Below are 25,205 nucleotides of genomic sequence, written 5' to 3'. Positions count from 1 at the left end.
GGCTTGCTAACAAGGGATGGAGACCACTCTGTGTTTCAGGAGCAGTCTGTATTTTATAAGACGAATTGGAAGCTGTGGTTGTCCCTGGTAAGTGAAAAGACCTTGCATCATGTTAGTCCAACATGAGGAGTTCACCATTAGTGAAATGGCTCTTTGCAGAGTGGCCAAGTGTGTGCCCTTTGAGAGCCCAAAACTGGGCCAGAGCCTGGTGTCTCATGCCTGTCAAGCATCACTCAGTGTCCCACAAAATTACAAATACTGCTGCTGTGTCTCTGCCAGCAGATTCTGGTGATGCGGTCCCTGTGCATCAGAGATCAGAATCCAGCCGCGACTTTGCAAGTGCACAGCATGCTCGCACAATGCGTCACATGTTCAGTTCCAGATATCGCTACATGTCTGTAGTCAAGCACCTTAATTCATGGTTAAAATGTTAGTTAGTTGATGGGATGCCAATTACAAAAAAGCAATTTTAAAGAAAAAATATTTAAGCCTAGTTTTGTTCATGGCCCTTTGAGTTTTTTAGGCTGTGTTGGTTAATCATCTTTTTTGCTGAGGTGTGTATGTAACTGAATATTTTATAAGATGTGGTTGGTCTTTTTAAATGTCTTAGGTTATTTTCACTTGTAAAATAATAAAGGCTGTTGGACTGAGAAGCATCTTTCTGCTTGTTTATTGTTTGATCCCATGCATGTCACAGGCCAATTTCATTTTACAACAGCAGTAACTCCTTCTGATTTAACTGTTGTCATGTCGTTACAGGATTGTTGATGTGGTTAAGGGTTAAACTGCCATAGTTAAATTATAAGACAATTTTTATAATGGATATCAACCCTCATGCTTCAGATAATAAGCCAACCATGGAGGTTCGGAATAATTTCCCTCTGTGTATAGATTGTGGGATAACTGTCCATCATGGGGTATTTTTGTTTTGTACCTTCCTCTCTGATATCTGGCACTGGCCAAAATCAGAGATAGGAGACTAAAATAGTTAGACAACTAGTCTGATAATTTCTAGGAATTAAAAAAAAAAAAAAGTAAAGGAGGTGAATTCCAGCCAGGAGCAATGCTCTCATCATGTGAACAACTTCCACAAAATTACCAAAAAATAAGACCTTCTCATTAACAATTTTGTTTATCTTTAATAAAAAAAAATTCAGGAACAGTACAAAATACCTTCTTACGTAAGCAGTCATAAAAAAGGGCATCATATTTACACAGTAAGTGAGCAGCATTGAGGCAAATGGGTTATGGGTTAGAATAAGGATAAACACCACTGTTTAAAATACACCGGTAACTTGTTTTACTGTATTTATCACCTATAGGTGAAGGAAAATAAGATCTCCAGATCAATTCCCAATTAAGGATATTTTACACAGCTTTTTCTATAGAGTAATATTGATGTGAAGCTAGGTTGGGCAAAGGAACATCTCTCTAGACGACTAGAAAGATCGAACATTAACCTTTATGATCAGTACAAGCTCCACGTCACGGAAAATATACCAGTGGCGGGAAAAAACAAGGTGTGTTTTTCAGTTAACAGTAATGTTACTTTCTGCACCACTGGCAAAAACTCATCTTGACACAGTCTCAGTTTTCAGTTTAAAACATGGTTAAGAACATGTTAGAAAAAACATCTGTCAGGGCTGGGCTGCGCAGGTAGACTTAAGCCTGCCCCCGTGCAGGGAATGAAGGATCTCCTGAGGTCCTTTCCAGCCTGACATCGCTGTGATTCTATCGGGGCCCTAAAGTTAGACACCTAAGTAAGTGGCCTGTTTTTGTGGGTTTTTTTGAGTAACTAGGTACATTGAGAGTGACAGTATCTTCTATGGAAGGTGCATTTGATTCTTGAGTCTCAAGTCAGAAGGAGCCACTTTGCTTACCTAGTGCAGCGGTTCTCAAACTATGGGTCAGGATCCCAAAGTGGGTCACAGCCCCATTTTAATGGGGTCACCAGGGCTGTCTTAGACTTGCTGGGGCCTGGGGCCAAAGCTGAAGCCCGAGGGCTTCAGCCCTGGGTGGTGGGACTCCGGTTACAGGCTCCCTGCCTGGGCTGAAACCCTTGGCCTTTGGCCCCGCCACCTAGGGCGACAGGGCTCAAGTGAGCTCGGCTTTGATTTCCCCCCCCCCCCCCCCTGGGGTCACGTAGTGATTTTTGTTGTCAAAGGGGGTCGCAGTGCAATGCAGTTTAAGAACCCCTGACCTAGTGTGACAGAGGCCACAGGACTCGCCTGCATTGATTCCTCTTTGAAATTGAGCAGATCTTTTAGAAGGAAAATCCACTCTTGATGTATAAATTTCCAGTGATGGAGAATCCACAGCCCTTGGTGAGTTGATCCAGTGGTTAATTACTCTCAATGTACAGTTTAGTTTGTCTAGCTTCAACTTCCAGCCAGTGAATCTTGTTAGACCTTTGTCTGGTAGATTGAAGAGCCCTGTATTATCGAGATTTTGTACTCAGCTTTATGAGAGCTGGACACGTGGCCTGACTTACCAAATGCCTAAAGTGGACTTAAGGCCCCAACTTTCAAAAAATCTTGGGCCAAATGTTTAAGTATCTGGCTCTTCTGTATCTATATAACTTGTGTGTAACTTTACCCAGCATTCTGTTAATATTCCTTTAATAATCTGTCTAATGTAGGCACTGATGCCATAAAGGCTTGAAGTATGTCCTTATTTCAGAGGATGGAATGAGGATTGAGAATCAACATGGCTTTGGTGAGGCAGGATTTTCCTTTACAAATCCACTAGAATTCTTTGAGGGTGTTCACAAACATGCGGACAAGGGCAATCGAGTGGATACAGGGTAGTTGGACTTTCAGAAAGCCTTTGACAAGGTCCCTCAATAAAGGCTCTTAAGCAAAGTAAGGAAGCAAACAGTAGGAATACATGGTCCGTTTTCACAATGGAAAGAGGTAGATAGTGGGGTCCCCCAAGGATCTGTACTGGGACCAGTGCTGTTCAACGTACATTCAAGGAGTAAACAGCGAGATGGCAAAGTTTGCAGGTGATACAAAATTAATCAAGAGAGTTAAGTCTAAAGCTGATGTGAAGAGCTACAAAGGGATCTCACAAAACTGGACAACTGGGCAGGAAAATGGCAGATGGAAATTCAGTGTTGATAAATGAAAGGTAATGCACATTGGAAAACATAGTCCTAAGCATAGATACAAAATAATGGGGTCTAAATTAGCTGTTACCATTCAAGAGCGAGATCTTGGCGTCATCACCGAAAGTTCTCTGAAAACATGTACTCAACATGCAATAAGCAACAGAGTCCTGTGGTGCCTTTAAGACTAAACAGATGTATTGGAGCATAACCTTTCATGGGTGAATGCCCACTTCGTCGGATGCATATGACATTCACCCATGAAAGTTTATGCTCCAATACATCTGTTTAGTCTTAAAGGTGCCACACGAGACTCTGTTGCTTTTTACAGATCCAGGCTAACATGGCTACCCCTCTGATACTCAACATGCAATGGCAGTCAAAAAATGGAACAATGTTTGGAACCATTAGGAAAAGGATAGATAAGACAGAAAATATCATAATGCCACTATATAACCCTGGTTTGCCCACAACTTGAATACTACGTGCAGTTCTGATTGCCCTATCTCAAAAAACATATATTAGAACTGGAAAATGTACAGAGAAGGGCAACAAAATGAGTATGGGTATGGAATGGCTTTCAGCTGAGGAGAGATTAAGACTGGGCCTAATCAGCATAGAAAAGAGATGACTAAGAGGGGATATGATAGATCTATAAAATTATGCATGATGTGGAGAAAGTGAATAGGGAAGTGTTATTTACCCCTTCACTTAACACAATGAAATTAATAGGATGTACCTTTCAAACAAATAAGAGGAAGTATTTCTTCACACAATGCACAGTCAACCTGTGGAACACATTTCAGTGAATGTTGTGACAGCCAAAATATAACTGGGCTCAAAAAAGAATTAGGTAAGTTCATGGAGGATAGGTCCATCAGTGGTTATAAGCCAAGATGGTCAGGGATGCATCCCCATGCTCTGGGTTTCCATAGACCTCCAACTGCTAGAAGCTGGGACTGGATGACCGAGGATGGATCACTCAATTGCTCTGTTCTGTTCACTCCCTCTGGCACTGGGCTAGATGGACCATTCGTTTGACCCCATATGGCCATTCATATGTTGTTCTTATAAGACTTGATAAAATTACAATTGCATTTTCTTGGTGAAATAATTTTTGTTTGGTTGTTTTTTTTAAATGAAAAATGAATTAGCTTGAACATGTTTAGCCAGAAAAAGCTTAGGGTTTGTCTCCACAAATGGTTTGCAGCAAACTGTAGCGTGACTCTACCCGGCACTTGTCTGCCACAGACTGACTGTTGGCGTAGGCCTTGCTAGTGCATGTTAACCATTTGTTAATGTGCTTTGATCTAGTCCCATTTCAAAGAGGATTAGATCAAAGCATATTAAACTGTTAATGCAAATCAGCAGAGTGTACTTGAACAAATTAGTCCACAACAGATTAGTGCAGGGGAGATTCACACCCCAGGTTCCCATAAATGAATTGTTTGTATAGACAAACCCTGTTTCTGGGCAGTACAGCCATACAGAATACATTCATGTACAAATTCACCTCTTGTTCTACATATAGCAACTTTATATATCTGAATATACAGTACAAGTCTATCCTATTGATGCACCAAAATAAGACCCTGTATTAGACGAATTCCTTGCTCTGGCAAACACGTTGAGAGATGATTGGTAGCTTTCCTGAATGAGGAGTGCTGGATCAAACCAAAAAAACTAAATCTCCAGTGGGGTAGTTCACAGCCCCCGTTACTTAGGGGTTGTAAGAAAGCAGCGCTCGTACAAGAGACATGGGCACCATGAAACACTCTAAACAATCAGCTAGGATTGTATAATCCTAAATACATCAACTTTGCAGAGCAGAATGTTTTCTCCTTTAAGGCAGTGCATCCTTTACTGGACTCTCTTGCCCCCGATCAAAAGCTTCCAAGAGGGTTATTTTTATGGGGGACTATTGTGTAGCAGGTAGGGAAGGGTCAGTTAGAGGCCGTTCGGCTTCGTGGCAGGGAGAGCAGAATTTGTGTTTAGTGTGCCAAGAGGATGGGAGTTAGGAGCTTCCTTCTGTGTCACTCGGATGTCGTAAAATGTCCCCTGCCACAGACGCTGGGGTACTGCCAGGACCTTTTGCCCTTGGTATCTGGTTCAAGGGAGACCTGTCTCTGTGTGCTTTAGTGATTACAGCTCTGTAGTCAGAACAGCTGCAATGGCAGATTGAATTACGGAGACGCCCACTCCACTGACATTCAGCCATCCCATGACAGCAATTCCCAGGATGTTCCTCCACAAGTTTGAGTCCCTCAGGTTTCCACTAAATGCACCAATGGGCATTACACTCTGGGCTTCTTTTCCATGTCTTAGTTTACGTGACCGTAATCGGTTGCATGGCTGCCACAGCCACATGGCTGGCTGTCACTTTTAAATCCAACTGTACCGAGGAACACCGTTAATAGCACTGACTGTCTGAACGTAAGAGGCACTTCCAGGAGTTTATGGAGGTTTATTTTTTTTAAATTTCCCTTGCGTTCTCAAAAGGCACCTGTTACAGCTTCTCCGAGGGACAAGTGAGCTTGGGTGGGGAACTCACATCTACATGTTCCTCTATTAAACTGAGGTCAGCAAGTGAGAACAAAAAACGCTGCTCCTTGAGGAAAACCTGCCTCCCCTCTCATGAAAAGCCTGAGAACCTTTATGACAGGCTCCAAAGACTGGCGTCCATGAGCTGTCAAACCAAGGTCAGAAACAAATTCCAGGTCAGAGCCCTCCACTGAGAAATATATATTCTAGAGCTATAGGGGCCCTGGGCTCATTCCTGCTAAACGCTTTGGCCCCGTCTAGCGAAATGCTTATTACACATGTGCTTGAAGTCAAGTATGTGAGTAATCCTATTTGACTTCACTGGGACGGCAGGCACTGGGGACTAGCCGGGGTGCTTAAAATTAAATACATGCTTAAGTATCATGCTAGATTGGGGCCAGAGTACTTTGCCATTTTCAGGATCATGCAGTAATGCCCCAGATGTTCTCAACTGGTAGTTTACAAACACTGAGGGCTTGTCTACGCAGGGACGCTCAGAAAAGTAAATCCAAATGAACTAAAGATGTGAATTTAAAGCACGTTAGTTCAACTTCATTAATGAATTAAATCAAATTAAGGCCACTTAAATTTTGAAGTGTCCACACAGGGATTTAATGTGGTTTAACTAATCCACTTTAAAATTCACACTGTTAGTTAATTTGGATTATTTATCTGGAGTGTCCCCTTGTAGACAAACCCTCTCATTCAGTCCTGAAGTGGCCTTGGTGAAGTTTAGCTTAATTCTCTGCCATAGTGAAGAGGCTGCCTCCAATGATGCACAAGCCCTAAACCAGGGGTTCCCAGACTTTTGTACTGGTGCCCCCTTTCACACAGCAATCTCTGAGTGCAACTCCCCTTATACATTAAAAACACTTTTAAATATATTTAACACCATTATAAATGCAGGAGGCAAAGCGGGGTTTAGGGTGGAGGCTGACAGCTCGCAACCCCCTATGTAATAACCTTGCGACCCCCTGAGGGTCCCGACTCCCCAGTTTGAGAACCCCTGCTCTAAACCATATGGAACTTTATGGGCAAAACCCGAAATCTCAGCACAAGCAAAGTGAATTGAAAGCCATTGTTTCCCCCAGCAAACTTTGGAGATTTTGCATTAACAGTGACTGTTATCAAACTTATTCATTTTAAAAATCTGTAGTTTTAGGGTTAATTATGCAAATCTGACTTTTGGAGTGAAGAGGAGAGAACTGGGAGTTGCATGCTAGGGCTACTGATTCATTCCAGCATTCAAGCAACTAATCAAGAATCAGAAGTCAATGCTAGCTTATACCATGTATTGTGCTGAGCTTGGAGTTTGAGGCACGGCTTGGTCCCATTCTGTCTTACTAGCTGGATCGGTGCTACAAAGTTTGTGTGTGCAAGAAAGAGCAAAATGCAGTCTTGTTAAATGCGGCATTCAAAGCAAGGAGGTGCTCCGGAGAGCTCAGCTGTAACACCAATAAGAAAAAGGGTTTTCATATTGGAGCAATGAGGAATGATGCCCAAATGGAATTGAGGGGCAATGGAACAATTAACACGAGGTCTAATTGCTCCCCAGTTTAGTACTTTGTTGTAACCTTAGCGGAGTCTCTCCCACATGGAGTACTGTATACCTACCTGCCTTTCCTGAAATGTGGGGGAGTTAACAGGTTTTGTTCTGCACTGATACAGCTCTCTGGCCAAGGTGAGGCTGGCTCTGCTCAAATCAGTAATTCAAGATGGCTGCAAGATGCAGGAATACCCCAGCCTTGGCCCAGTCAAAGCAGGCACAGAACCCACCCCTCACGGTGAGAAAGTGGTGGTGGTCTCTGTCTCCATAGCAAAGGAGAACCGCCTGTTCTCCCTGCAGCTCGACAGATGCCAGAGCCGCTCCTGGCTCAGGCAACCCAGCTCCTTGAGAAGCTTGAAGAGGTCGTTGCGGAACTTGACGCCAATGAAGGCATAGAGGAAGGGGTTGAGGCAGCAGCGGAAGCAGGCCAGAGTGTAGGTCACGTCGTCTGCCACGTCAAGCTGCTTACTCTTCTCGCACAGGCTGTCAGTATTGTTGAAAGCGGAGATGGTCTTGGCCAACATGACGCCATTGTAAGGCAGCTGGAAGACGACGAAGACTATCACCACAGCGATGATGACCTTGATGGCCTTGTTCTTCTCAAAGTTACGGGCCTGGAGCAAGGTCTTGACGATGACAAAGTAGCAGAAGGACATGACCAACAGGGGTACTAGGAAGCCAAAGACCATCTGGGACACTTTGATGCCAGTGTCGAACTTGTGCAAGTCGGTGGTGGCGATGATGGAGCAGCGGGGGGTCTCGGATGCGTTCACTCCACTGTGGACCAGTTCTGGGATGGAGAGGACAAAGGCCAGGATCCAGATGGAGAAGCACGTGATCTTGCTGATGAAGATCATGCGGGAGCGGAGACGGTGGGCGGAGGCGGCCTGGACAATGGAGAAGTACCTGTCAATGCTGATGGCCAGGAGCAGCAGCATCCCGCTGAAGAAGCTCATCTTGCAGATGCAGTAGACGGCTTTGCAGGCAAACTCCCCAAAAAGCCAGTACTTGGCTGCGCTCGTGGCCCAGAAGGGGAGCGTCAGCAGGAAGAGGATGTCGGCTAAGGCCAGGTTCAGCAGGTAGATGTCAGTCATTGTCTTGAGCCTCTTGAAGTAGACGTAGGTTAGCATCACCAGGCCGTTCCCCAGGAGCCCAACGAAGCAGATGAGTGAGTACATAGCTGGGAGGAATGCGGCGCGGAAGCTCCGGACCTCAGCCTTCTCACAGAGAGTCTCAAACATGTTGTAATCAACAGTGATGTTGGCGTCATAGTAGTCAGTGACATTGTTGCCTGTGCACAACTAGAAGGGGAAGGAAACAAACATGCTCAAGGCCTTACCCTGCAATGAGGCAGATCCCTGGTAAATAACTCATTGCAGGAGCCAGGCCTGAACTGGGAATGTAAAGTGAGTAAAACCACCAACCCTCCAAAAGCAGAGAAATCCCAGATCACTTCCAAGCCTTTCCCTGGCCAGCATCATGAGCAGAGCTGGTCAGGGCTTTTCAGTCCATTTTTTTTTTTTTGGATGAAAAATGGAAATTCTATAGGAAATGCTGGAGTTGAACTAAAATTTTTTCATGTTTTTGTAGAAAAACCAGAAACCTCAAAAAAAAAAAAAAAAATTCATACTTATTGGAACAAAACTGTTTCCTGACCAGCTCTGGTCACAAAGAATTTTCTGCCTTTCCTCCTTGAATGTTCACCCACACCCCTTCCCTTAAGATAATGGGAAGTGCATATAAATGCTGGGAATAACAAATGACATGGAACAGACAGAGCGGTGCCATTTAATAATAGCTGGCTTTTATACACGGGGCCATGATCCAGGATGGGGACCCTAGGCACAACCATAAATACATCCAATTAAAATTATATAGTGGCTTTTGAACTTTTGGGGGATTCTTAGTGCTGAAACTACTCAACTAGAATGATTGCAGGAGGTAAAGCAAGAAATCACTCTCGTTTAGCAGTTTCATCACTAAGAATCTCCAAAAGAAGGTTCAAAGGCCACTATGCTTCAGGGGAGAAACAGAAGCGGTATCATGAAACACACAGCAACACGTCAGGGTAGAAATCAGTGATTCTCAAACTTTTGTACTGGTGACCCCTTCCACATTGCAAGCCTCTGAGTGCGACACCCCCCTTATTAATTAAAAACATTTTTTAATATAGTTAACACCATTATAAATGCTGGATGCAAAGTGGGGTCTGGGGGGGGGCTGACAGCTCACAACCCCCCATGTAATAACCTCACAACCCCCTGAGGGGTCCCCACCCCCAGCTTGAGAACCCCTACTGTACATGGAATGTAATGACCCAAGTGAGCCTAGTCAGGAAACATCAACATCCCTGTTCTCAAAGTGTCCTGTAGGTTCTTCAGAGACCCCCCCCAAGGGATAGACTTTTGGATAAAATTAGAACTGACCTTGACAGGTCCCTAAAGGCCAAACAAAACTGAACCTTAATTTGAGCAGTTCAAACTTTGGTTGGCGTAACACTTCATCGACAGGCAACTCTGCAAGGGGGAAGCAAGAGCGAAACGGATCCTGTGAGGCTTCCAGCCCCATGTGCCAGGGCTGAGAGCCCTGAATCAGTTGCGGACGTGTGGTTTCATCCACCTCCTTTGAAGGCAGTCAGTTGCTAATATCAGTGTGGCCTCTGCACCAATGGGAATGTTGCCCTCCTGAGCAGAAGACCTGCTGGCACGAGGTGAATTTGCAGAAAGACCTGAGGAGTGGCATTAGTTCAGACAAGCTGGCCAAAGCTTCCCTTGACCAAGAAAGCAGCTGGATGCTGAAGAGGGAGTTGGATTCCTTATAGATATTCAGGTGAGACGGTCAGACTGGCACTGCCTACAGCTCCTTCCTTAAAGAGGCTCTTGTTTCAAGTGCTCCACTCAGAGGTGCTGCCTGGAAGATTTTTTTTAAAGTTTCAGCCCATGGTGTATTAAAATGTTGGTGTGTTTTTTTAATTTAATCTGTGTGCAGGTGCGCTTTGAACTACTAGACTCCTCGCTCTGCTGGGACCGAATGTCAATGGCCCTCTAGTCATCTCACTAAAATGGAGTGTATTGTAGAAATGCCAGCGTGCCCATCGATTGAATTACAAAGCAACATTTGAATGAACCACAGTCACTTCATGATATGGAATGGAGACATGGCGGCATTGCCAATCACAAGTGTTCAAAAATTGAGTCAGGTCCCCCCAAAGTCATGAGATTGGCTTCAATTTGGGGGGGTGGGGAGGAATTAAGGTTCTTATTTGATTTCTGGTTTTTGGAGCCTTGAAGGCTCACATTTTCAAGCTTTCCTCACCAGCCAGAAGGATTACAAACATTGGCTTTTTAAAAACGAAAGCGGAAATGCTCACACAATTCCATGATGCCGGAGCCGTGAGCTTCGTGATAGAACGGTGAGAGTAGCCAACACTGAGACAGCATTGGAAGCCCAGCTCTCCTTAGATGCTTTCTGGCTCTCCTAGATCCCAGGGCTAGATGGGGGCACTGTCCTCTAATCAGACCTCCTGGGTAACACAGGCCAGAGAACTTGCATAAAACTATTGCTACCCTTGCTCTCCCTGTTATGAGTAAGCCTGTGAAGTAGCAGAACTGAAGAACTTTGGTGTGGTTGTGGACAGGGCCCCTGGGGGATGACATGACTGGGGCTCCCCACCTCAATGACTTTCTGTAATAAAATAAGAGAGGGGCACTACAGCCCAGACAAAATCCAGTGAGTGAAGCTGCCAGGAAATGAGAGACACTTTCTCATGCAGTCTCCTGCTGCTTAACTCAAGTTCTGTTGCTTCTCTCTCAACTTGCCAGACTAGAGTAGCCTAAAGAGCAGCGTGAGTTTGTGATAGCTGCACCGTGCTTTAATCTGTGCCATTAGTCTCTATTACCCTCCCTTCCTCTCTGCTGTATGCAAAGATGAAAGGCTTCCCCTCGGGGTGGCATCTGCCTGTCTTATCGCCATGAATCTTAGCATATTCTTCGTTGCCGCCAGGCTTGGCTTTCACCACATCCTGCACATAATCTGAAGCCCTGCCACCTGGAGTGAAAGGGGAAAGAAACCCACCGCAAAACCTTCCTTGTTTCACAGAGCCCCTTGCAGAGTGATACTGTGGGGCGGATGAGGCATGCTCCCAAAGATGCAGCAGTCCTAGAGTACTGCTGGTCCTGGCACAGAGTTCACTAGCAGGTCAGAATGGACAGTTCAGTAATGCTAGATTCTTTTACGTTTCTCTTTTCCAGCTCTAGTTTTACTCGGAACTGGAGGAAGAGAATGAAGGAGGCGTTCATGGCAGATGAGGAACTCTTCCTCCTCCTGCAACTGATCAGGCCCCAATCCTGCAGCCCTTTCTCACATGAGCAAAGGCTGCAGTATCAGGTCACTATGACCAGATTTTTCCAAAGAGCTCAGCACCCAACAGGTGGGAAACCTGGCCATTTGTTAGGTGCTGAAATGGGAGCAAGGCTGTCGGTATGGAAGCCCTTCTGGACATCCCAGCCTTAATGGTCACTTTGCATTACGTTCATGATCTTTAGTTCTTTCTTTCTTTCCATAGATCCCACTGGCCCTGGACGGATAACAATTCAGATAGTTGTTCTGTGAATTCTCCCCACTTTGCTCTAGGTGGCTACCTGACAACCCTTTAGGATTCGAATATGAAAAGTAGTTTCTATCAGAATCACTTTTGCTGCTGCTTTATCTATCGAAGTTATCCGGACCGTCACCTCTACATTCAGTGCATGAACACAGCTAGATTTCAACCAAGTCCCTTTTTTGTTTTTAACTTCTTACCTGGAAAATGAAGGGAAGACTCAAAACAGCTGCTACCTTCACCTGTTTACCTAGAGAAGGAGGAAGCACAATATTAATGGTTGCCATTAAGAGGGGTTCCCAGGTAATGTACATTTGTCCTGGAAATAAAGTTTGAAAATGGTCTCCAAGTTTTAACATAATACATTGCACTGCTATAGCCTCTCTCACCCATGAATCCCAGAGCATTTGACAAACCGTATTAAGCCTTGCACAGATGGATAAACTGAGGCATAAAAAAGAAGTTAAGGTCCAGATGCTCAAAGGTCTTTATGTCCCTAATTCCCACTGAAATCAGTGAAAAGCAACAGAGGTTGCAAACAGAAGCAAAAGACCTTGCATCTGAAGAAGTGAGGTTCTTACCCATGAAAGCTTATGCTCCTAATACTTCTGTTAGTCTTAAAGGTGCCACAGGACCCTCTGTTGCTTTTTACAGATTCAGACTAACATGGCTACCCCTCTGATACCTGAAATCAGTGAGAGGCACCTAAAGACCTTTGAGTTTCTTGGCTTACGTGACAAACCCCAAGTCACATAGCAAGTTAGTATAAAAGCAAGAAATAGAAACCAGGTGAATGAAGTTAAAGACAGTTAACTTGTGCTTGGTTTATCACAATGTCTGGTTTATTTTTAGTTATTTCTTTACAAATAGCCTCTCTCGCTTGCAGGGGACGAGGACACAGTCAGCAACGAGCCATGCATAGCTCATACATGCCTCTTAATTGTGGGCTAAAGCTTACTTAATGTGAATTTAAAAAAAGTACAGCTGTGTCTGTGATAAATTTGGCCCAGCTGTTCCCTGACAGAAGGCTACAGAGCAAAGAACTGAGCTCACCTACAGGATACATTTGACTGAAGCGGGCTGAAATTTATTATACTTTTCTAAGTGTCAGAGCTGACTTATGCTTTGAACTCGGAGATGCTGCCTGCTGAAGACAGGGAAGGAAAGAGTAAATTCAGAGCCAGGAGTGATGTGCTAGAGCAATCGCAGACAAGCAGCTCTTCCTCCTGTGGTTAACGAAGATGCAGAGGCCAGTGAAAGCATTTTGCTTTCCGCTGTTTAAAAGACTTCGGTTTCTTACCTCAGCCTCGTCATCAGCTACCTAGGTTAGAAGTTGATTCTGCAAGCCCTGAAAGTCCTCAGTTCCCCCTGGCTCTGAGGGGAGTTGTAGATGCATCCCATCTTGGGAGATACGTGGCCTCTTGGGGTTTATCTACACAGCCCATGGCAGCGAGCCTCCCAGCCCACATCAACAGAGCCCCTGCCCAGGGGCTCCTACTAGTGCTCTACTGTGGAGTTGCAGCTCTGGCTCTGAAGCCCAACTTCCTCCCTAGGCTTCAGAGATATACCTACCTATCTCATAGAGCTGGAAGGGACCCCGAAAGATCATCGAGTCCAGCCCCCTGCCTTCACTAACAGGACCAAGTACTGATTTTGCCCCAGATCCCTAAGTGGCCCTCTTAAGGATTGAACTCACAACCCTGGGTTTAGCAGGCCAATGCTCAAACCACTGAACTATCCTGTGTAGACATACCTTAGTATGACTGGGCCCTTCCCGCATCTCTCTTAGGAGCAGGTGGGTTTGTTTGCTAGGACATCTGCAACCTCCTAGTAATATTTAGCACTTGCTTCACACAGGGATCAACCAAGTAATGACCCTGAGAGACAGACCCCATCTTACCAATGGGGAAATTGAGACACAATAAAGTCAAATGATTTGCCCAAGGTCGCTTAGCAAGTCACTGGCAGAGCCAGTGATGACCCATTGGTTCACAGCCCTTTGTTTCTTCCATAGGCTATGCTGCCTTTGTACTTTAAACCCATTCTTTACTGAGTTTGAATTATTCATTCACTCCCATTGTTGTTATCACCCTCCCCTGTGTTCAGCTCTATTCTTTCTCGGATTGCTGGCTGTTGTTTCTCTGCAGTGCCTTTGCAATGCCCGTTTGTGCCGGGTCTCAGCTCTAGGAAGCTCTTGTGCAATTGCTCCTATGCACTGGGAGAATGGAGATCCATTATTTCAGGAGTCTGTTGCCACACTGCCACCTGTAAGTCCTAGGTCTGTAGTACAGGGAACGGCATTATTCAGATCAATGGTTAGCTCAGTATTGGGTGACAATCAGCAAAGATGTTGTAGATTGTTTCATGCTGATGTGAGACCAAAGGAGGCCTAGTCTTCCTATAGAGCGATGAGAAAGTCATGGTTCTCTTCCTCCCAGAGCCTTCTGTGAGCTTACCACAAAGTTTCTCAAAAGTCTAGGCCTTGGCTGGAGAAGGGACATTGGCAGGGAGGGCCAGGGCTCCGAGGTGGCACAGAGCTCTCTCCCTCTCTCTCAGGGGCTTGGCTGGCTGGCTGGTTGGTGCTCCCATGCTCAGGGTCTAGCAGGTCGCCATATGTGGGGTTGGGAAGGAATTTCCCCCCAGGTCAGATGGGCAGTGACCTTGGGAGTTTTTCACCTTCCTCTGCAGCATGTAGTTGTGGGTCACTTGCCAGCTTCTGTCATCAAACGTCTGATATAACTGTGTGTTGTGCACACACCCTTCCCTCCCACAGGATCCAGGACAATCCCCGTCTGGGGGGTCCTAGACATAATACAGAAGCACAGACACTTTGGTCTCCATCTGTTTCTTTGACCAAACTACATGGGGTATCAGGGAAAGCTGCCAGAATGGATTAGACCAGTAGCCCATTCAGTCCGGTATCCTATCCCTGACAGTGGCCAGGACCAGATGTTTCCAAGGATGAAGTGTAACACCTCCTCCCACCTCAAAACTGGCAGCAGGAACGACTTTGCTCACCACTGAGAGCTGCTACCCCTCACTGAGAGCTACACCACCGCATATGGGGCAGGAAACCTGGAGGGTGCCCACCATCAGTTGAAACAGCTGGTGGAATTTAGTGAGGCAGAATCCAGTTACCTGGCTTTGGAGGGGACACGGAGGCAAACACCCCAACTCTTCCCAGAAGCCCAGTGGGATCTTTAGTGATTAGTGAGGCCTTTGTCTTTTTTTAATCTCCTCCAAGACCACACCTCCTGCAGCCTCCTAGCACCAGGTTAAGGCAGGAGTTCAGTAATTTAAAGGGTACTGCATCTCTCATCCAACCGCTGACCAGATCTGCCCACACTTAACCTCTGAGTGACAACATCACAACCCCACAGTGGTCTGGTTTTCGCTTTGGAGAGTGATACGGAACTAAAAACAAAAGTGACTCAACTAACCGTTTTTGGATAGCTCATCTACATAACTTTCCTTTAAAGAACCCATGTTTTGCTTTCTTTAGGAGTTTTCAGTGTTACTTGATTTCCAGTCCCAAGAAAAACTGCTTAACCCCCCCCCGCCCCAGGGCAGTTGACAAGCCAGAAAGGACTGACTAAGGAGACAACTTCTTCCTACCTGGCTTTCCCTCACCGGCTTGTTGAGTGAGTCCCATTCTAAGTGTAGTGGGCACGAGAGCCCATCGCCCTATCTCACTAACACCACTGCTGGGAGCCAAGCTTTCCAAAGCATTGGGGAGAGATGAAGTGGCTGGCAGGAGCAGAGTGGAAATGAGCCAAATAGCCCCTTGAACTCTGGAGTTTCATGGGCATGTTTACGCAAAAAAAAAAAAGAGTCTTGTGGCTGTTCTTGGTTCTGGGTATTTTCCTAAAGTTTCATCTCTCAAAATACTAATAGAAAATCCCCCCTTGGAAGTCCCCGTAACAGCAAAACTCACAACCATGCTAAATAAATCAAAAAATATCCAGGGCAGGGAACTAGTTCAGACATGGGGTCCAGTGCCCCCCTCCAGGTCCTTTGGCTGTTTTCTGTACATGCTCTTCAACCACTCTGTTTTTCAAACGCACCAGAAGACCTGCACAGAGAGACTTCCAGCTCAGCCTGGTTCCTCTCCTAGATTAACATGGGAGCAGCGATGCCCAGATGAGACCATCTCATCATGGTCCCTACCAGCCTAGCAGTGGGGAGGTGGGTCCCAGCTGAGAGCTCCTCACTCCTTCTGGAGACAAGGTAGGATGTTAAAAAATGCTTAGCATTGGCCCCTCTCTGCTCCCATTAAGTCACTGGCAAAATGCCCATTAATTTCAGGGGGCATGGAGGTAGGCATGAGTGCTTTAGGCTATTTCCCCCCCACGTATTCATTCATCGTCTCATTGCACCAGGGGACAGATCTCAAGCCAGATCAGGGAAGATTCTGCAGCAGGAGGAAAAAAAGAGGCATTTGTGTTCAGCGGTACAACCTATGCAGAAGTAAAGAGATGGAATTAGGAACAGGAAACTTCAGGCTGAGCATCAAAGAAAACGCTTCCAGACCATGGGATGTATTTGGCTATGGAACAGCCGCCCAAGCGAAGTAGCAGAAACCCCATCAACTGGGGCATTTAAACCTAGACTGGATTCAGCCCTGCAGAATGGACCAGAAAACCATCCTACACGGACTCTTGCACAATGAACCACAAGTGACCTAACAGGTCGGCTCCGTCCTCACCTGCTATGAATCTAGGACTCATAGATCAGCGTGGGCTAAACTCTCATCCAGAGATGGTCGTTTTACACCCATTTTGCACTGTAAATGGCTGCCCCAGGTGCAGGGTAACAGGGAGTTGGCGATGCCACTGGATTTTCAGAAGATGGCTGGAGAAGACTTTGAACAGTAGCAGCAACAGACCCAATAAACTCAGCAGAAAACCTGCCTGGCTCTTATAGAGGAGAGTCTACTCTGGGCTATGGCCACAGGCGAATGATCCTCTCGCACTAGCCAGAAATACAGAACCTGAGTTTCAAAGTCAGGGATCTAAACCCACATTTAGACTAAGGGCACATTTACACGGCAAGTTCATGCAGTGCGGTTAGGCAGACGCATGGTAGATTTAATCTAGCTAGTGCGGGTAACAAGACGAGTGAAGATGGAGCCGTACAGGATTCAGTGTGGGCTAACCACCCCAATACAAGCCTGTTGGGGACCCTGGGTACATACCCAGAAACTGTCATGAGCTGAAATCCATGCCGCCACATCTGCACTACTATTGTCCTCCTTAGCTAGATTAAAACTGGCACGGGTAGGCATAACTGTGTGACCAATCGTACCTTCGTGTGCGGTGTAGACATACCTACGGGCTAATGCAATGTGTGTTTGTGGGCTTATCTTCATGTGCAGTGCTGCTGTAGTGCTTTAGTGAAGACACGATTACACCAACGGGAGCGCTTCTGTCAACACAGCGCTGTCTACACCAGGGGCCAGGTTAGGATTGCCAACCCTCCAGGGTTGTCCTGGAGTCTCCAGGCATTAAAGATGAATCTTTCATTAAAGATTATGTCATGTGATGAAACTTCCAGGAATATGTCCAATCAAAATTGGCAGCCCTAGGCCGCCAGGTTGGTATAACCATGTCGTTCAGGGGTGTGGATTTTTCACACCCTTGAGCCACACAGTTATACCGATGTAAGTCTAGTGTAGACCTGGCCTGGGTTTCAGATAGGGTGCCTGCTAAGGCAGACGCTGCTTCTGACGCCCCCCTCACTCTCTTCAAACTCTGTGACCTTCATGGAAACAACCAGTTTCTGAGAAAGAATGGTTCATCATCACTTATTAGCATATTTAGTCTCTCTCGTGGAGGTGTTAGTGCCCACAGCTCCCCTCTCTCTCTCGTTCTGTCACTCAGCTCTTGCCATCACAGCCTAGCTCCCTCATTTCAGTAGCGAAAAAGACCAGTCAGGCAAAACTGGGCCTTTCATCTCAGGCACTCGCAACACATTGTGATAGCAGCAAGAAATAAACTCTCTTTCCCCACCCCCTCATGGAAATTGTGAGCCGAACGAGAGGGCTGCAGAGATAAACAGATTAGCAGAAAACTCATTCTAAAAAAGAGTAACTCGTGTTTTCTGCCATAAGCGCTGTGTCAGTAATAACCCCTAAGCCCCAGGCTGAAAAAGCACTTCAGCATCGTAGTCGTCCCAGGTTTCAGAGTAGCAGCCGTGTTAGTCTGTATCCGCAAAAAGAACAGGAGTACTTGTGGCACCTTAGAGACTGGGAGTAGTCCCAGTGGCTCCAATTGTGCTGGTGGTAAAGTTAAGCCTGTGCTGAAGTGCCTTGCGAGATCAGGTCCTAAGTCCCTTGAGCTGGCGCTTGTTACCTTTACACAACTGAGCGGGGATTTGAAATGTGAGTACATTTCGCAGTCTAGGGTTTCTAATCCATAATCTAATGTCTTGTAGGCTTTCACAGGGCATGGACAATGAGGTGACCTCCCTGTCGGCTCCCCATATTTAGTTAAGCGGAATGGCATTCTGCACCTCTCTCCTTTCCCCGCCACGGCTCAGGAGCCTCTATCCCTGAACGGCACAGGCCCTACTCGAAGCACACGTGTTCCGTGACAGCTGCCCTAGACATTGCCCTACGTTTGCCCGTTTATTATTCGCAATCTATGTTCACTGTGGGCATGTGCTACTGGAGTTTCAAAAACTCCTTAGCGAGGAAGCATGGTCTTGTGATTAAGACTGGACTGAGATCTAGGAAACCTGGGTTTGTTCCCCAGCTCCACCACCATCTCCCTGTGTGACCTTGGGAAAGTCACTTAATTTTTCTGCATCTCAGTTTCACCATCTCTGAAAAGGGGAACATACTTCCTTGTACCCACCTTTTCTCTGTCTTGCCTGTTATGGGTGGGATTTTCAAAGAGCATAAGGTAACTCAAAGATCCCATTGAAATAGTTAAGGGGCAGGGACTGTCTCTATATGCATGTACAGCACCTACACAATGGGACTCATCTCAGCTGGGTGTCACGTTATTGATTTGAACTGGGACCATATAGAACATGGTTGCAACCAAAGTCCTGTAGTGGCACCAAATCTTGTATAAAGGGGGTCAAATGAGGTGTCTAAGACAAGGTTATGGTTTGCTGGTTATAATTATGCTGTCTATGTGTGTGTGTATCAGTTTTGTAGTTGAAGTTATGAATATTGGCTCTATACTGTCTGTATTTCAAACTTATGCTATGCTTCTGGGAAACTTCCCAGACAAGTTGGTGTTAGCGCTGCCTAGCCTGCTTCCCAGTATCACCACCATGCTTGATGGCCCATTAAGGACCATCAGCTATACAATTGACCCATTGAGAGAAGGCAAATACGCCTTGCAACTCAGCAAAGTATGCAGGGACTGGCCCATGTGACTCTAGACTCCATTTTGCTGTAATTTTCCACAGTAAGGACAAAGAGGTATTCTTACACCTGGAAAAGACTATAAAAGGCTGATGCCTCTCCTCCATCTGGTCTTCAATCCTGCTTCTTACCTCTGGAGGAACTTTGCTACAAACAGAAGCTCTACACAAAGGATTGCATGACCCATCCCAGCTGGGGATGTTCCAGAGACTTGATTTTGAACCTGCAGTTTATTCTCTCTCTGCTGCAAGCCTGAACCAAGAACTTTGCCATTACTGTACATAATTGATTCCATTTAACAAATTCTAACTCATCTCTATCTTATCCCTTTTTCCTCTAGAATCTTTAGATTTTAGATTCTAAAGGATTGGCAACTGTGATTTTTGGGTAAGATCTGATTTGTATATTGATCTGGGTCTGGGGCTTGGTCCTTTGGGATCGAGAGAACCTTTTTTCTTTTACTGGGGTATTGGTTTTCATAACCATTTGTCCCCATAACGAGTGGCACTGGTGGTGATACTGGGAAACTGGAGTTTCTAAGGGAATTGCTTGTGTGACTTGTGGTTAGCCAGTGGGGGGAGACCAAAGTCCTCTTAGTCTGGCTGGTTTGGTTTGCCTTAGAGGTGGAAAAACCCCAGCCTTGGGCTGTAACTGCCCTGTTTGAGCAATTGGTCCTGAATTGGCACTCTCAGCTGGGTCCCGCCAGAACAGCATTGTTACACTGGGGCATTTAGATGCTTCTGTGAGGCACGTCCTAATAACGTCCCCCAGGCTGCTGTGCTGGCAAAGGACTAAATGCACAAAGCCTTTTAACTCCCTACTCATTCCAGACTTTGACTTGAAAATATGGCATGAAGATAGAAGGCGGGTCCTGCTGCCCTATCTCAGAGCAAAGCCCAACCACCTACTGCTGCCGTGAGGCTTCACTGTTCTGTACTCTGTGGTTTCTGCAGCCAGTACCTCAGAACAGAGCTTGCCCTGAATCTGTACCACACACTCACCTACCTATAGCACTGACCAGCCATTCATTCCCAGAACATTATCAGGTGTCTTTCAATCCCCCTTTGCTTAATTCATTTGCAAAGTGGTTCAACCTTCTGATGGCAACGCTGTTACCATTCTGCGTTCTCTGTTATGTTCTCTCCCCCACCCCCACCTCTCTTTGCCCCCTTCATTCATCCTGGAATGATGTTTTGCAAGTGTTTTGAGCACTAAAGAAAGTGAAAAGAAGTATGTTTAAAAGCAAACATCAGGAGGAAGGAAATTACTGGAGTACAGCCTGGAGTCTGAAGGATAAAAATATCTGCACTCTAGCTGTTCAGCCACATCTCTGACCCCCTACTCTAGTTTCCTCTGATTAACCCTGTGGCTGCAACAAAACCACTGAAGGCAAATCTGAAATAGGTTCTTGCGAAGCAGACCTGAGCTATAATCAAGCACTCAAGGAGAGTCTTAAATGTTGACAGTAACAAGCTGCAAGTTCTCTCTCTCCAGGAACAACGCGGATGCTGTATTCCCAACAGCAGACCGCGCCAGTGCCTGCTGCGGCTCACTTTGATGCTTCACAATGAAATAATCCATGGAAATACAACTCCAACTAGATTCAGTCCCCCACTGAGTGAATCCAAAACAACTCTGCATGGATCCAGGGACCTAAAAACGCTTTGCAGACCTTCATCCATGGAGCATGATGAGGCCCCTTTGAGAGAGAGACTCATTGTAAAATTATCCCCATTTCACACATAGGGAAATCAAGGCAGAGAGAGAGGAAGTGACTCACTCAAGACTGCACAGGGCGTCTGTGGCAGAGCCAGGAACAGAATCCAAACGTCCTCGCTCCTACTCAAATCACTAGAGTGTGTCAACGACACTCGGGAGAAAGGGTCCTCTTTGTCATTTAAAAACAGGAAAATTAAGTAGTTTTAAAAATCTGGTTAGCGAGATGGTTTCCCCCGTTTGTTTTAAGATGTGAAAATCAAGGAAAATTAAAATAATTTAAAAAGAATATTTTAAATAGAAATTTTTAAAAAATATTTCATTGTAATGCATGGCTGCTCCTTTCCTCTCAGCGTCATTTGCAATGACCAGGGGAGCATCCCTAGTAGCGCAGATGAGAACAAGAGCGTGTGGGTATATCCAAAGGATGGGGAAGATGCACTCACCACTGTCCATGGTCTGCCTTCTGCTGGCGTTACAATCTCAGGATGGGTGAAAGCACCATATACTCCAGTGTGGTGTCAGAGTGCAGCATTTCTTGTGAAGAGCCCCTTTTGGGGAACTCTGGCTTTTATACACGACATGCTTGGAGGCTGCTGAGATTTTGATCATGCTCCTCCTACTACCTCACTGAGCCATCCTCTCAGGGGACCACAGCACCGAGTGCTTCTTTTGCACCGCTATATTGCCGAGTGGAGCTCTCCCCAAACAGAGTTCGGTAACAGCAGAATCTGGCACAAGAGGATAGTGGCTGTATCCAAGAGGAGAGGGTTTGTTATTCCTTTGTTATTTCGCTTCCCTGTAATTCATCCACACTGAGGTGAGAATAGACTGCAGTACATTTAGCACATCTACCAGAACCCTAGTACTGATGAGAAACAGAAAAAAAACCACGCCTCCGCCCCTACCGTCTTTTCCTGGGGAGAGCACTCAACAGCTACGTGGGAAGGGAACAAGTTTTCTCCAGTGGTTTGTTTACAGCGAGGAAGCCAAGGTAAATCTATCTAGGTTATTATATTGGCTCCCATCACCAAGCTGATCTCCCCCATCTCTAAATGCTCAACAGCTTCCAAGCCAGCAAACAAATTTCCTCCTCCTCTTATTATTTCTCTGTGGTTTGCATTATCATCTGCTAAATATCTCATCACACACTATCTGCCTCGAAAGTCTCCGTGGATATGTGATTCCCCTGCTCCTTCCCCACCACCACATCACTCCAGGATTTCAGAGAAATCAAAGGTTCCTGACTAAAGGTCCAGTTTCCGCAACAGTGTCCTCCCCTCCTTGTGGGACGATGTCACTGCAGGAGCTTTGGACTCTGAAGGTGTGCCTGCAAGGGGGGCCATGATACCGGCGAAAGACTGACACTCAGGCCTGAGAGTAAAAAAGTAAGGCTTTACTGAAGGAAGAACTTACACTCCAAGCTGCGAGGGGAGTCCCAGGGCGCGCAGAAGGGCTGCAGGGAACTCTGACCGTCCGGGACAGCTGGCCAGGTAGGACTCCACTGAAGGGAGTCCGCTGCAATGCTATATCCCCCTGCGCTTATCTCAAGGTTACATGGGGTCAACAGCTGGCTACATTCATTGCTTTCATAAATCGTACATATTATATAAGCTGACTTGTTTACAGACAAAAACATGCTGAACTATACCAAACTACATTTTGGCAGGATCTGCCGCACAAGGTTCATTGCATGGCCTTCAACTGCACAGCCTGCATCTTCTGCTCACATTCAGTCACATACTCGGTCCGCCACTTAGCTCCTCACCAATCTTCCGCACCCTTTCCCCTACAGAAGGATATTGTATCCCTCCTTTGGCCTGATCCTTCCTTCCTGGCCGCTCCCTCCAAGGCCCCTCAGTACACAGGATGGACACCAGGAGCTTCCCGAGCATACTGCCTCTGCAGAACTCCTAGGGCCTGTGAGCGAGCATGAGGAGATGGTTCCTCCAGGTTAACAACGAGGCACACTGCAAAGGTGGAGAGAGTGGGAACTTTGCACTGCGGTTGCCCGTGCTGGACTGTATCACCTGCTCTTTGGAGGGACTTTGTTCTTAAGGGTTGTCAGTCCCGTGCTGCTCTCCCCTAATTGTGCTTTGTGTAATCCTAGTTGTCTCTCTCACCCAACGGACCAAATAAATCCATGATGCAACCCCAGTGACTTCAATGCATTTACACCAAAGATGAATTTAGCCCAATAACTAGAACCATTACACTAGCAAATCCAAAGGTTGTTATCCTGCAAGCATTATGCTGATGGGTAAGGGAGGGAGGAAGAAAAAAATATTCCCAATAATTTCTGTGCCAACTTTGAAAAAAAGCAATTTTACAATCAGATACAGCACGTGGCACGGCCCTGAAGTTTTAATCAGTCTTCACTTGGGACGATCTACAAAAATTCACTTGTGGCTTCCTAAGCACATACCACCATGATGCAAGTCACACTAGCTCTTTCTCTCTCCCTATTTCTCTAGGTATATGTAGGTCCATTTAACAACTGAATCTCTGACACTTTTTACTTTGACTACACAACTTGCAGAAGCAGATGTGCTCCCTTAGAGAGATTCATCCCCCACCCCCTTTTTTTTTTTTTTTAATACCTCTTCCTGGAATGAGGGCTGAAGAGGAAAACCACATTTTAGGGCAAGTAGATATTTAGAAATGGTAGGTGGAAAGGTTTTGACATACATAGGTGACTTACTGTATATAGAAGTGAGTTGAGTTGGTAGGATGGTCACATTCTTCTGAACCCTCTCTTGGCCAGCAGTTACCAAATATATAGGAGCCAACCTGAGCCTAATGCAGTATCAATACTGAGTAATTTTGGCTGCGGTCAGAGACAATGAGAGTGGGGCAGCCAAGCAGATGTTGCAGTGTCTTCTGCAGCTTCCTGTATGTTTTTCACATGGGTTATCTTCAAAGCTGTCGCTGCTGCTACAGGTTAAATGATAGGTTGTCAGAGACGAGTGAATCTATGTAAATAACTTTCTGCAAGGTGCGGCTAGAAATGTTAAAAATAACAATGCACAATGTGTTTTCAATGTGAAATATTATCACCCCCGTTTCTTAGCAGCCACGTTCATGTATTTTTCCAAAAAGGAGATTGTGTTGGTGACCATGAGCTCAGAATCCTAGCAGACTGTTATTATGGTCTTATCTGCAAGCACGGGTACACTGGTCCCTCGGTGCCCCTCCTCCATGATTGTCCTGTCCAGGTTACCATACTTTACAGACAAAAACAGCACGGAAGAGGTTAACGTCCCAATGGCAGATGACTGATTTCAGTAGTCAGGTGTATGGAGATGGATGTTCTGTAGGGAAAACTGATAAAGAAGAGTATGGCAATCTAGTACCCCCACTATTCCTCTGTTGTCCTTGATGCTACTAACTTGGATCGAGGGGAGTCAGAAGGAGGAAAGCATAGACTAGGGGCAGGTCTACACTAACCCCCCAATTCGAACTAAGGTACGCAACTTCAGCTACGTGAATAACGTAGCTGAAGTTTGAAGTACCTTAGTTCGAACTTACCTCGGTCCAGACGCGGCAGGCAGGCTCCCCCGTCGACTTCGCGGTACTCCTCTCGCCGAGCTGGAGTACCGCAGTCGACGGCGAGCACTTCCGGGTTCGACTTATCTCGTCCAGACAAGACGCGATAAGTCGAACCCAGAAGTTCGATTTGCTTGCCGCCGAACTACCGGGTAGTGTAGACCTACCCTTAGAGTGCTCCCTTTATTGAGGAGATGTGTCTGCTTCTGTGCTCACTGGTATGGTTTCTTGCTGCTCCTTGGTTATCATATGACAGCACTAGCTCAAAATGCTTCTTACCATTTTTCAGGTAGCGGGGTCAGGACAGGGGATCAGGCCCTTCCTCCCTGATGTGCTCCAATCCACAGCGACCCATGCTTTTCTTATCTCCAGGCTGGAGGCTACTTGGAAGCTTCTGCTTGTGAGTGGAGGATCATATAACACCTACACTTCCCATCCAGTTCTGGGTGCAATTCAAAGTGTTGATGATTACCTATTACAGGGGCTAAACTGACACTTGACATTCAGATTACGCAAAGTTTTAAGAAACTTTTCATGTTGGGCCTGACCCAGTGAAGTCACTGCCAACTGGCCCTTTAGGAGAGGAGAGAATGTACTACATTAAAATCCAAATTAACATTTTTTTCAAACAAATCATAGGAGAGAGAGGATTCAGGAATTGACAGATATTATGCTAGAACCATCTTTTACTACTGCCAATCAAGACTGCAAGAAAAGAAGAAGAAATCAGCATTACAGTTCATTGCATGAAAACCCAATTCTAAATCTGGTTGGG

At 45.9% G+C, this 25,205-nt stretch overlaps 1 protein-coding gene and 1 long non-coding RNA gene across 5 annotated transcripts in view; one reads left to right on the top strand and one right to left on the bottom strand.

Moving 5' to 3' along the window:
• Positions 1-25,205, top strand: part of LOC112058837 (uncharacterized) — a 47,433-nt gene that overhangs the window by 18,042 nt on the left and 4,186 nt on the right. The gene's annotated exons all lie outside the window — the stretch shown is intronic.
• On the bottom strand, positions 1,120-25,205 carry CCR7 (C-C motif chemokine receptor 7). 3 transcript variants are annotated; one of them, XM_065577891.1, is made up of 3 exons: positions 23,586-25,205; positions 11,994-12,043; positions 1,120-8,494 (listed from the first exon to the last, which is right to left on the bottom strand). In XM_065577891.1, the coding sequence occupies exon 3, from the start codon at positions 8,432-8,434 to the stop codon at positions 7,427-7,429; it is 1,008 nt and encodes a 335-aa protein (XP_065433963.1). In that variant the 5' UTR covers positions 8,435-8,494; positions 11,994-12,043; positions 23,586-25,205; the 3' UTR covers positions 1,120-7,426. The 3 variants fall into 3 exon arrangements, with proteins under 3 accessions (XP_065433963.1, XP_023956475.1, XP_005294246.3); XM_024100707.3 differs by lacking the exon at positions 23,586-25,205 and adding an exon at positions 21,331-23,480; XM_005294189.4 differs by lacking the exon at positions 23,586-25,205 and having other exon boundaries at positions 11,994-21,214.

Source organism: Chrysemys picta, chromosome 24 (assembly GCF_011386835.1).
Source record: "Chrysemys picta bellii isolate R12L10 chromosome 24, ASM1138683v2, whole genome shotgun sequence".
In the NCBI taxonomy this organism is placed as follows: Eukaryota; Metazoa; Chordata; order Testudines; family Emydidae; genus Chrysemys; species Chrysemys picta.
The sequence above is the reverse complement of the archived record's forward strand: the minus strand, read 5'-3'. Positions and strand labels throughout refer to the sequence as shown.

Bases quoted from the DNA above. Each gene is read 5' to 3' on its own strand.
- CCR7 (XM_005294189.4), bottom strand. From the start codon at position 12,200: ATGCTCTGGGATTCATGGGTGAGAGAGGCTATAGCAGTGCAATGTATT. The intron at 8,495-11,993 runs GTAAGAAGTTAA...TTCCCCTTCTAG, and splicing joins GTCTTCCCTTCATTTTCCAG to TTGTGCACAGGCAACAATGT.